Source organism: Larus michahellis, chromosome 7 (assembly GCF_964199755.1).
Source record: "Larus michahellis chromosome 7, bLarMic1.1, whole genome shotgun sequence".
Taxonomy (NCBI): domain Eukaryota; kingdom Metazoa; phylum Chordata; class Aves; order Charadriiformes; family Laridae; genus Larus; species Larus michahellis.
In genome coordinates, this window is record NC_133902.1 from 38287799 (window position 1) to 38301119 (window position 13321).

General features: G+C 45.3%; 1 protein-coding gene across 3 annotated transcripts in view; it reads left to right on the plus strand.

The window, feature by feature from the left end:
* ADARB1 (adenosine deaminase RNA specific B1) overlaps positions 1 to 5490 on the plus strand; it is an 87214-nt gene extending 81724 nt beyond the window's left edge. For all 3 annotated transcript variants that reach the window (XM_074594282.1, XM_074594280.1, XM_074594281.1), the window contains exons 10-11: positions 1576 to 1754; positions 2490 to 5490. In XM_074594282.1, the coding sequence (XP_074450383.1) occupies positions 1576 to 1754; positions 2490 to 2666 (356 nt within the window). In that variant the 3' untranslated portion in view covers positions 2667 to 5490. The remainder of the gene's footprint in view (positions 1 to 1575; positions 1755 to 2489) is intronic.
* The last annotated feature ends 7831 nt before the right edge of the window (positions 5491 to 13321 follow it).

Genomic DNA, 13321 nt, shown 5'->3' on the forward strand with positions numbered 1-13321 from the left:
ACAGCGGAGTGAAAGGGAATTCATTGGAGAGTTACAACTGGCAAAACCTCGCAGTATCTGCTCTTTCCTACACTCGGCTTGTCCTGCTACTGAGTGGGCTCTGAGAGCAGCAGATTGTTGTGGAGGAGGAGAGCAACTTTTTTTTCCATTTCATAATTATTTGCAGGTTACTAATTAGTTCATTGGTTTGTCCTGTAAGCAAGACCAGGTCTTTCTGAGGTGGATGTGGTAAGGCGCTCATGTTACTGTCCCCACCAACCCTGGCCACAGACCCCTCTGTGATCCCCTCTGCTGAGGAGGCTGGTTTCCCGCAGCCCCAGTATGCACACTTGCCCTGCTAGGAAGGACAGAAGGAGAGAACACTTTAGCCAGGATGAACATGAGGTGTTGTGGTGCTGCCTTGAGCCACTCAGTGCTTGGCGTGATTCCCCCCCAGCCTGGGCCACGCAGCAACCTAACGTAAGTCAGGCATGAATTGCGAAGGGCAATGGACCAGAACATTATGGCAACCCCTTAGTGCAACTGGCTCCCACATCCCCTGTCACTTGGAAATGGAAATGATAATCGATCACCCCCTGACGGTACGTGCATCTTGGCCCAAAGGGCATGATACTGGAAGGTCAAGATCTAGCGAGTTCTGGGCCTGCGCAACTGGTGGAAAGTACCGGATGGAAAAATACCTGATGAAAGTCAATTATCTCAGACCCTATAAATAACAACTCTACTGAGACCCTTTGAACTCTCCTGGATCGCAGCAGGCCGTGATGCCCCTCAGGCTTAAAGGGCCAGGGTGAGCCAACCTTCTCAAGGCTCCGTTATCAGCCACTCAGTAATGCTGATGCATCGTGAGTATTTACTTTAAACTCAAGAAGGGGGAAATTTTAACTATAGGTTAGTCTTTCTCTTCTACCTCTCTACCTATCTATGCGTCTGAATATACGCATTAGCATTCACGAGTGTGGGTGTATGTATAGTTTACTGGACCCTAATGTTTCTCTGTGTGTGTAGTCGAAAAAGGCACCCGTCAGCTCACTGGAGTCGCCCACTGCAAAGGGACTTTGGTCCTAGCAGTTGAAGACTCGGGTGGTGCGTGTGCGGCTCCTTGAATGGTGTGTGTTTATACGTTTTGTGTTTACAAATACGTACACACATATGTTTTGATTTAGGATGCTCTCTAGTAAGTTAGTGTGAATCTTGTCATTCTCAAATCTGTAAATAAGTCGCTGTTTTAGTTATAACGTATTATACCAAATCACCTTGTTAATCCCTAAATTGGTTAATGATTAAGTCCTGCTAAAATTCCACCTTTTGATCTATCTCCAACCATTAGTAAGTCTTAAATTGTTGCTAAATCATAACCGTGTGAAATATTTTAATCTGCATCAGATGCGCATGGCGACGTCTCTGTGACTTGCTGAAAAATCTGCAGGAGAATGTCCTCAGAATAAAAAATGCACTTGTAAGACTGCTTAGCAATGTGATTTCAGTAGCTCTACCGTATCGCTTACTCTCCAGTAGAAAAAAAAATCAAGAGTTAGTATTTACTGTTGTCATCAAACATTGCTTTCCTTTCAGGTATCAGCAATGCAGAAGCCCGTCAACCAGGGAAAGCACCAAACTTCAGCGTGAACTGGACAGTAGGAGACACTGGTCTTGAAGTTATTAATGCTACAACTGGCAAAGATGAAATGGGTCGTGCATCTCGCCTTTGTAAGCATGCTTTTTACAGCCGCTGGATGCGTATTCATGCAAAGGTATATCTTCCAGAGTGCTAGCTTTTCCACTTCTTAATTCTCAATGAAATATCTGTGTGTGCTGCTTTCTTTATTCAGAAGCCCCTTTCTGAGCCTGTTTTAAGCTGAGCCTGACGTTAGCTACTGCTCCATGTAGTAACGGAAAAGCTACGCGTTTGTTTAGCTTATTCTTTAATTTGATGATGACTGATCCAAAATGCATGCCAGGATCTAAGAATCCTTGGTTTATAGCTAATTAAACAAAGGGTGCTATCTTTTTTGAGCTTGCCTTCTCATTTTAATTTATTTGGAAGGATAATTTGGAAGGATAAATTCCAGTTTCACTGCAATTGAACCTACTGAGGTTTCACTCTGTCCTCTCAGAAAGAAAAGCTGCAAGAAAGTTTGTCAGTGTCTAGATTTGTCCCGCTGAGGGAAGCTGATGATCCAGACGAAGCAAAAGGCAGGCTAGCGGGGGTGAGACTAGTCCCGGGAGCGCCTCTGCCGGGATGGGGCCTGGCGCTGCTGAAGGGCTGGCTTTGCAAGGGGAACCATGGCAGTTGGGAGTGGTGAGGCTGGGCACACGGCTGCGGTGGCTAGAAGGAGCCGTACTGTGTGCTCATCTGCCTTTGCCTGAACATTTGGTTCAGTAGTTAATTACCTTGTTTTAAGAATCGTTGTTTTGATAACTCAGTCACTTTCAAACTGTTTGGCTTAATAGTTTCTTGTCTCTCTTCTCGTCTTTAATCCACACAGCTTTCTTCCAGCTTGCGCTCAAAGATCCTCAAGCCTAACCTGTACCACGAAACCAAGCAAGGAGCCACTGAGTATCAAACTGCCAAAGAGTGTTTGTTTAAAGCATTCCTGAAGGCAGGACTTGGAGCCTGGGTGGAGAAGCCAATAGAACAGGATCAGTTTTCTCTCACCGTCTAATTCACAGAATACACATCACTTTGGAAAGGGGGTTGTTCTGGAAATTCCTGGTGTCCAGCATTGCTTTCTGGCATCTCCACGGCTGTCAAAGCATCTTTTTACTGTTTGGAGTTGGGTTTTTTCCTCTATTTTTTTGAAACTTCACAGTAACTGTTTCTGTTCTGTCTCAGTATTGAAACTCAATGATGATCTGACTCATAATTGTATATTTTGTTATGGGAAAGTAATTTCTGGTGTATTTCTAGAAATACTTTTACTGTAGAAAACTTGCAGTAAGGCTATCCTTACAGTATACGACGACTCATTTTTTCTGGGTTAAAATAATTCCTTTTTTTTATTTCAATGTCATCAAGTGCATGAAGAAATTCAAGTTTCTCTAGGTTTTACACCACACTTTTAGGAAGTAGCTTAATATTTTTAAAAGAAAATAGGTGACAAAGCTGATTCTACTCCTCTGTTAACTTGTTTTTGAACTGCAGATATTTCTAGCATACAGACCACAGAGCCAGAATGGAGTCTGGACAGCTAGTTTTTCCCCACTTCCTTGCTCTTTAAAACCAGCTGCTGAAAAATTCCTGTCTTTGATGTATGTATTTATTAGTCTGTGACCCAGTTTTTAACATGCAGCTTTTTATTCTGTTTTTAAAAATACATTTACCTCCCATTTACACACATTGTGAAGTCTTTGGTTTTTTTACCATTGTAAACTGGAAACGGCAAAATAATTATTTGTAAGTTAAGAAATTTAGTCTATAACATGCAGGAACCTGTTTAGAAGTAGGTGATTTGTATATCCCAAGAACTCATCACAATACAATTGTAACCGTAACAGTAATATGACAACTGCAAAAAAAAAATTGCTCGTTTTAAGGGCACTAAGCCTGAATTGCTAAAAACAGTCACTTGTTGGGTGTTAGTTGCTCTCCTCTCGAGGAAATGAAAAGCTCTTGTACAGACAAAAAGTTGTAAAACTTCTTCCCTTTGAGTTATATCTGCTCTCACCCAAGTTGTTTTGTGTCTGAGATTTCATTGCCTTTTTGGTTTTACATGTGTGATGGTCTTCATGCAGCTAATTCGGTAAGTTGCTCTCAAACATGCTTTCATGTGCTTTGACGATTATTTAGAAAGGTGGTTTTCCTAAAGGTGTAGATACTTCTGCTTTATGTAAAAATGTAAGATAGAAGGGAAGTATTGTGAGATCAGTTTGATTAACTGGTGTATAGAAGGCACTTTTAAAAACACTTTTTAGTACCTAACGTTTAGGAGCAGATGAGACAACGTCCAGTATCACTTCTCTGCTCACATGGCATGTGTCCAAACACATCCCTCGGCTCTTGTCCATCCAGTATCACTTGTGCTTTCCGAAGAGCATCTCAGAGATCCTCTGTGTTCCCTTTGCAAATGATGAAGGTGATGTTTTGTGACATGGGAGTTTTCCTGACAAATACAAATTGGTGCACCACCGTTCCAGCTGTTGGTTCCTGTCCCTCTGCTCCACTGCCCCTCACCTGTGCCATACAGAACATCAGGTCAGCAGGCTGGTCCATGCTTTGAAGTCAAGTCAAGGGTTACTTTTAGCCCCGCATTGGGTCAGAGATCTAGTTTACAGTTGTGCCAGTGCATCTGTGGAGGCAGTGGAGTGGAGCGTGGAAGTCCCTTCAGCCAGCTTCACGGCTGAAGCTGTAACTGGAGTTACCATACCTCAGCACCAGGATCTTTGGCGGGGGTTAGCAGACATCGGGGGTGTTGGAAACTTTGGTGTAAAACCACTTCTGGCCAATGGTGAATACCAAGGAGAGGTGCTGCTTCATTATTGCTCAAGTAGGAACCTGTTTTCAACTTCAAAAAATGATCAAGCCTGAAAATCACTTGTGCATTAGTTGAAACGTCTGGGTTAGTGTCTTGGAAGTAGTGCATTGAGGTGCAAACAATGCATTTTTGGCAGTATTTTGCATAATAGCGAGTACTGCTGTGAGAAGCTGAGGCCTAGTGATCCCCTCGGAAAAGACTGTGATGCTTCCAGAGGTTACTGCCTTTTCAAGACGCCAGAGGAACAAACATTGCAAGCTGCAATAGAGAGGCTGTGTTAATTCAGCTTTGGTGACTTACGCCATCCTGTCCGCTTCTCATTAAAACCGAGAGTGCTCCTGTGACCTTTACCGGCCCAACATGGCTTTTGTGGTCGTCATCTGACTGAGGCTTAGACTGACCTATTCTAAAACTAAAAGGAATTTAATTGTATGTGTTCAGATCTGTCTTTGAGATCAACCGTGTCTTGTTGACGTTGCAGAAGTTCTGCCGTGGCTGTAGTTGAGTACGTGTGTACCTTTCTGCAGGATCAAGGGAAAGCTGGTCGCACTGTGTGCATTTTCTTGAGGTCATTACTGCTATTAGATGAAATACACATTTTTAAGGGGCTCAGTCTACAGATAAATGAAGTCTGTTGAGAATTTACAGCAAGTTATTTTTACACATCTTTCTGAAGTGCTCATTCAAAAGTTGGTGTCTCTCTGGATTTTTTTGACAACTAGGAAAGTGTTAGCTCAAACTATTTTTTTTATGGTCACAAATACGAGCAATATATTTAATTATTATTATAGACATAGTTTTTTAAGCTGTTCAAATGAACGATTAAAATTAAACTGTAAAGGAAATATGTTCGATGCCAAAACCTTTTGATGAAGGAATGGTGTCAGGTTATTTATGAGGAATACGTTTTGTTGTTTCTAATACTGGGATTTTAAAAAGTAAGGAGTTTTCCAGGGTTTTATACAATCCATATCTGTCCTCTGGGAGTCAATAAAATACTGCTTGGCTTCCTTCACTGGCTTGTTCCTTTTAGTGCAGTTAATACACGGAAAGAAGTTGGGAGGCAGAGTTGTGGTTGCTGATGCTCCCATATTCCTCACAATCCACTGTCACCGAGCAAGAATGGATAGTGACGTATGTAATTTTGAGCGATTGCAAAAGATAAGACAACTCAGCTTCCAGGAGCTGCGGAATGTTGTGGCTGACCTTTCAGCTGGGAGCCGCGAGTCTCCCGGCAGGTTGGGGGGCTGACAGACCTGTCTGAAAAGTGTGGGCTGGGCGGATGGGAGCTGGCCTGCGCGGGGACTTGCAATGCTGCTCTGGGAACTGCTTTCGTTCTTTTAATTATTTTTTTTCCCGTATTTCTGATTGAATATGAGTGTTTGTCTCAGGATCTTCAAAGGACTTAAAATAAAGAGTAACAACTTTAATGCTGATGAATACTTGAAATCTAATTTAAGGTGTTTTTCTCCAGATGAGAGTCTGACTTGAATAAAGTTTGTAGGTTAGTAACGTAGATCATTTTAAATACAGATGTTTGAAATACGTACGTTCTGCAGGATCGTTTTAAGAAAATTTGGGCCTAAAGGTTAACACTTGAAATACCGGTTATGGCTGTACTCAGGAACTGGTAATAACTATAGATTATTTCTTACTGTTTGTGTGTGAAGTGTACTGTGTGTAGGAATTTGTTAGCAACTGTTCTCCCCCGATGTCATGGATGTCCACGTAGCTCTCACACTTGCAGCCCCTGCTTCCCTTCTCTACCTGGTGATGGTAATCGTGACGCTGCGTACTTAGCAGTGTACAGCAGCGGGGCTTCTGTACGGTTGGCGATTTTGATCTCATCCTAGAGAAATCTTTTCACGACTGGCTACTGCGTAGGAAACTCAGGAGTAGATTTTTGTGTGCTACTACTCTGTACATCCTCTAAATCTAAAATAACTGGCAGCTGAAAGTCTAAGGATCTCAGAGCCAGTGGTGCGTTTCATCAGTCCAGTTCTGTGATGTCCAAGAGTGCCGTCGACACAAGGGGAAAAAACACATTTCATCCTGCTCTCTCAGTGAAAACATGCATGAAATAAAGCTGTTGGTTCAGAGTGCTCGGTAGCATGACGCAGAGCGTGTGTCTCATGGAAGAGTAATGCTGCCTTTTGAAACCAAGCTGTGTTTTAAAAAAAAACAAACAAAACCAAAACCAAAAAATGACCAGGAATTGAGAATCTATTTTAAGAATTGCTTGGTCGTGGTCACCACATAATTGACATTTCTTTTGAAAAATATCAATGGTTTTCTAAATAGCTAAAATTGTTATTGCCATTCCTTAAATTAAGCTTTAATGCTTGTAAGAGTCACGCTTGCAGAGAAGCTGGGCTTTGAATTCTTTGCATTTTTATCATCATAAACTGTCCACTGTGAAAATTATCCCAAAGTTTACTGAAAAGGAAGAAGAGCTGCAATTCAGGTATACAGTCAGAACAAAAATATCTACTGTTATTTAAAACCTAAAACCCCACAGAAATAAAATGTATAAAATATAATTACCCTGTCTCAGATTCGCCATGTGTTTTTTGTTATATTTTTTTTTCTAATACGAAGTGATTTCAGTTGAGTTTAAAAGATTACATCTTCACTTGGCGTGCTCCTATTTGGAGAGGAGTTGGCATTTATCCCAGGGTTACCTAGAGCTGACAGAGGCACAGGTTTTGCCAGGGACATGAGGTGGATTTTGGAACGGACACCAGAGTCGGTGCTATGGGACCGGGAGGGGGCTGGTGCAGGGGGAGGTCCCCCCTGCACCCCCGTGCGGTGGCCTGGGTTTGGTCCCTGTCCTGCTGGTGGCTCAGCGGAGGCCACCGCTGGCTCAGTCTGATGTGCCACAGCTGTGCTACAGCGTCTGACTGAAGCAGCAGGAGGGAGACAGAAATTGAAATTGCTGCTTTCGCTAGTTCCTAAGGCAGAAATGATGGCATGGGAAGGGATTTCTGCTCCCTCCTGCTCTCCCCTGGAGAGGCCCTGGGGAAGGAGATGGAGAGCATGGGCCAAATTGTCTACCTGGCAGCAGGAGCTTCCCAACCACCACCTATCCTAGATGTGTCTCAGCACAAGAGGGCCCCAGCTGTGTGTAAATCTGAGGCTTTTAGGGTGCATGGGCGTTGCTGCCGTTCCTTTGTGGAAACAACTGGTCCAGAGCATTTGCAACAATTTTGGATTGACCTCCAAAGAAGAAGGTTGGTGGGTCTCTGAAGAAGGCAGGTTGGATGTTTACAGCCACAGGATGTGTGGTGTTTCATTCCTAGGCAGGTGTTTCTCCCCAAAACACACCCAGGTGGATAAAGCTAAGGTCCAGTTTTCCCTAAGAACATCTGCTAGCATCAAGCGCCCTAAGCTATCACAGTGCTGCTGGTAAAACTTCTTTCATTGTTTCTCTTGAGCCGGTTGTGGTAGGAACAATGCAAAGTGATGGGGGGGGGGGGGGCTGCAAAAAAATGAGCTGTGACTGAAATCCTGACCGTCAGAGCTGGTGAGGAGCAGATAGAACCTGACTTTCTCCTTGGATCATGTCAACATATGGCGTTTTTCAGAACCTTTGAAGCCAAAGGTCTGTCCTGTTGCCTGCTAAAAAAACGGGCTGTTAATTGTGCCAACATCATTTGCATGTGCAGGAATGAGTTCTATGGGTAGCTGTGTTTTGTTTTCTTCAGTCATTCCAGAAAAGAGGAATTAAGAGCTGTATTTTCTGTCAGTACTGAGGGCAGCCGGCCTCAGCAGGTATAATAATTTAAAGAATTTATGCTCTTTGGTGGGAAAGATCCACAGTCAAGGCCACTGCAGTGTTTTTTATGTTTTTAATATCTTCATCGTTATCATACCAATATCTTTTTTTGTTGTAGTTCGGCTGAGGTGTCTTTTAACAAATTTAAGATCAAATGTGCGTGTGAATATATATTTATACATATATATATATTGCTGTATATTATTTGCATTAAGCAGTTATTCTTCCCCAGTCTTTCTGTGTGATAGTATGAATACACTAGCTTTTACCTACCTGGTGTAAGGATATTAAAGAACACTCTCAGATACTGTCCTCAGCACTTATTTTCTCCATTCATAATCACAACTTTGAAGATGAAACCTCGCTTTACCTCTGGTTTGTCGCTTTCCTTACAGCACACTTGTTCCTGTCCTGCTGAAGCACAACCCATTGGTCAGTTATTCTAAGTAATGACTGTTTTGCATACTACCTTGCTTTGTTTAATTAATGTTTGTACAGAGATTTGAAAATATAAAGAGCTATATCATTGCTAAGTTTCATCATTGTTTTTGTATATTGATACCACTAGTGGCACCAAAAAAAAATACCTGAAATGTCACAAAATACTGTGCAGGCCTTTAAAATTTTGGTTTTGATTTTGATTCGATTTTGCTAGCCCTGAAGGGCTAGCAAGGAAACCAGCTGAGGGTATATTTCTGAAGCTGCCAACTTGATCTCTGAGATCACAGTTTTTGCAAAGAGAAAGGGAGGGAGGGATCGCACGCTTAGGAATGCACGCGCTGCCGCACAGAGGACGTGGGAGTGCCCAGGGTGTGTGGATTCCTGTAGCTGGAAATAGGGAACTCTGGAGGTGGGAGCTGCCCTCCTCGCCTGTGGGACGCCAGCCCGCTGCCTGGGGGCAGTGGCGTGGGTGATGCGCGGTGGTGCTGCTGGCCGGAGCGTGGGAGAGGGGAGGGCGAAAAAATATGTGACGGGTCTGCAGCTCCAGTGTTAGACACACGGCCTGCGACTGGGTGCGGGGAGGGCTGTATGACTGCTGCTGCTTTTGGAAAATGGTGTTTTGCAGTCATTTCCTCAAGTGGATGCGTCCCTAACTTCTAGGGATGGCGGTCGCCAGGTTTTTCATCTGACCGTGCATACTCCATTGGGTTTGGATCCTGCAGGTGGTCACAGCTTCGAGCCCTGCTGCTGGCTGAGCCCATGGAGTGCCAGCACTGCCACCACCTGGGGTGGGACAGCAAAAGCCCAACTGCCTGGTGCTCACCCTTAGTCAGCACCTGTCCTGGCAAAGCAGGAGAGCACAGTTCTAAATGCTGCTTTTGCATTCTGCTCAAGGGACATCTCTGCAGCAGCATCCAGAAACTGCCAGCAGAGCCCTAGGACATTTCCTTAGCTAACGTGCCCCAGTAGAGGAGTGGAAGATCCTGGCATCCACTCAGTTGACCAGCCACATAAATGTCCTCCTAGATCTGTGGCTGCAGTGATGGCTGAGGCAGGACAGGGACATCCTAACTCCTCTGCATGCAGCTTGGCCTCCAGAAGCAGATGCAGAGCTCATGAGCCACTGAGATGTTCCTCTCAAGGCAGGCTTGAGAGGTGGGCCCATGCAAACCTCATGAAGTACAACCAGGCCAAGTGCAAGGTCCTACACCTGGGCTGCGGCAATCCCAGGCACAAATACAGGCTAGGTGGAGAATGGATTGACAGCAACCCTGAGGAGAAGGGCTTGGGGGTGTTGGTTGATGAAAAGCTCAACATGAGCCAGCAATGCGCACTTGCAGCCCAGAAAGCCAACCACATCCTGGGCTGCATCAAAAGAACTGTGGCCAGCAGGTTCAGAGATGTGATTCTGCCCCTCTGCTCCGCTCTCATGAGACCCCACCTGGAGTACTGCATCCAGCTCTGGAGCCCCCAATATAAGAAGGATATAGACCTGTTGGAGAGGGTCCAGAGGAGGGCCCTGAAGATGATCAGAGGGCTGGAGCACCTCTCCTATGAAGACAGGCTGAGAGAATTGAGGTTGTTCAGCCTGGAGAAGAGAAGGCTCTGGGGAGACCTTATAACAGCTTTCCAGTGCTTAAAGTAGGGCTACAAGAAAGCTGGAGAAGGACTTTGTACAAGGGCATGTAGTGATAGGATGAGAAGTAATGGCTTCAAACTGGAAAAGCGTAGATTTAGATTAGATATCAGGAAGAAATTTTTCACTGTGAGGGTGGTGAGGCACTGGAACAGGTTGCCCAGAGAAGCTGTGGCTGCCCCATCCCTGGAAGTGTTCAATGCCAGGTGGGATGGGGCTTTGAGCACTCTGTACTAAAGGGAGGTGTCCCTGCCCATGGCAGGTAGTTGGAACTGGGTGATCTTTAAGGTCCCTTCCAACCTAAACCATCCTATGGTTCTCCCTGCATACCTCTCCATGCACTAACCAGCACAAGCTTTGACACCAGAGCCAACTGCCATATGGGCACTGTTCATCTGACCCTGCATGGAGGAAATTCATTCTTAAAAGGAGACAAGTTCATGTCAGTTCATCTCTACAATCAGTTTGTTGTGGAACTGATGTGGATGGTGGCCTTCAGGCTATTTGTTCTCACCTGGCTTGTCAGCTCAGCTCCTGGCTGGGAAAAGGAACAAAATGGGAGATCCCTGCATTGCTGATGCATCATTTTTGGAAAGGCCCCTTGTAAGCTCCGTGATCTTCCTTATGAACAACAGGGAAAGCAAAGACCAGGCATGTGAAAAGAAAACGCAATCAGCATGAAAATGGTTTCTGAGATGATGGCTTGATGGGTACTGTTGCCAACCGCGTACTATCATCCCCAGCACAACCACAAATTGGATTATGTTGGATTAGTGGGAACTGCTTGGAGGGGGAAACAATGGGGCTGGCAGAGGCACAGCACAACCCATCCACTCTGCTCCTAGCAGTTTGCTCCAAGGCACGGCTTGTTTCTGTTTCACCAAGAAAGGCCATAGCTTTGTGGATGAAGGACATGAATTTTGAGCACCTTTGCCTATTTTCGTGAGCACAAGTGAGCTAGCTGTCTCCAGCATCTGAGCTGCTGTGTAACAAGAGGGCCACATCCCTGCAGCGGATGAGGCCAGTGAGCAGAGAGTGATTCCTCCTCCTAGCATCTGCTTCTGTCCCCTCCACCCTTCCTGCTCAGCCAGCTGCACCATGTCAAGAGGCGCCAGACCCAAGAGCAGCTCCTGGCTAAGACATGTGCCCTGTAGCCTGGCGACACTGGGTGACATTGTCACCTGCTGGGACCACCTTGGCTCAGGGACCTATTGCACCAGACTCAGCAGTAAGTACTTAGAGGAGGGCAGCAATCTTCTCTGGAGGTGTCTCCTTGTGCAACGAAAGCACAATGGTGGTGGCTGGAGGCAGGAGGTGGAGAAGCCATTCCCTCTGAAGGTGAAGCTAAGTTTACTTGGCTTCCTTGACTTGGAAATTGCTGCCTTGTGGCAAATCCCTTCGTGAGGCACATATGGGAAGGTTATGGGACAGATGAGTCAGTAGCTTTTTAACTCCATCCCAGCCAAACCCAGTACAATCTCCACCTCTTATTCCATACTATTTGCATCATGCTCACATCCTACAGTATTCAATGCATTTTCATCAACCACCACTGCCCACTTCCCCATCCTTTGTCATATACACAGTTATCATTTCCTTAGCCATAGAAGGCCATACCTTAGCCCATGACTTGAGCTTCATCTGTTGCAATGGCCATTCAGAAGAGTGTATTGTGTTGCATTGTTGGGTGCTGAAACCGGCTCAGGTTGGATCACTGCTGCTTTTGCCTTGTTCCTTACGAGATTCAGCCTCTATTGGTTCAGGTGACTCCTGCTGTAGTACGTTTAACATATAGCAATGGCATCATATGACTGTGGCATCATACAACTCAAATAGTAATCAGCACATTCTTGCTCTGGAGACAGGTCAAAGGTGAAGAGGGTACATCCATGGGCAAACTCCTCCCTGTCAGCCAACAGGCTGCATGATCTTTCATACAGCTGCTGATCATCTGAAGGAGCTGGGTGTATTCTCTCACATGGCAGCCATTCTCAAAATCAGGCTGTAGTGATTTTGCTTGTTTCTTCACCACCCACTTACAAGGCCACAAATTTATATAATAATGTTTGAAGTTCATAGAATTGTAGGATATCCTGAGTTGGAAGGGACACACAAAGCTCATCAAGTCCAACTCCTGACTCCACAGAGGGCAACCTGAAAGTTAAACCAGATATCTAAGAGTATCGTTCAAACATTTCTTGAACACCAACAGGCCATGACCACTTCCCTGGGGAGTGTGTTCCAGTGCTCGACCATCCTCTCAGTGAAGAATTTTTCCCTAATATCCAGTCTGAACTTCCCCCAATGCACCTTTAAGCCATTCCCTTGTGTCCTATCACTGGACACTGGAGAAAAGAGAACAGTACTCTCATTCAATTTCGTTCCCCACTATACAAAAAAGATGTGGACAGGCTGGAGAAGGTCCAGAGAAGGGCCAGAGATGACCAAAGGCCTGGGAAGCCTGCCATGTAAGGAAAGGCTGAGAGAATTGGGTATGTTCAGACATGAAAATAGAAGGCTTAGGAGAGACCTTAACATCATGTTCCAGTATTCAAAGGGTCCCACAAAGAAGATGGAGACTCCCTTTTTACAAGGAGTCACATGGAAAAGATGAAGGGTAATGGGTACAAGTTACTCCTGGGGAGGAGGAAAGACGCTGGTCAGGGAGCTGCATTTCCCGCCCCGGCTGGGGAGGGCTTTGCTCCCTGCACAGATGAGGGGTGGCGTGGGCAGAGCAGAGAGATATCTCGGGGGCCCAGGGTCTTTCCTCCTCCCCGCCAGTCCCTGCTGACACCCTGTTGACCTCACTCACCCTCGTAGATGACCTGGAGCTTCCCCTGCTGTCCCCTCATGTGTTGCCCAGCAAGACCTACGTTGGAAAAGACCTTTAAGATCATCAAGTCCAACCATTAACCTAAGCGCTGCCAAGTCCACCACTAAACCATGTCCCTAAGCACCACATATACACATCATTTAAATAACTTCAGGGATGGT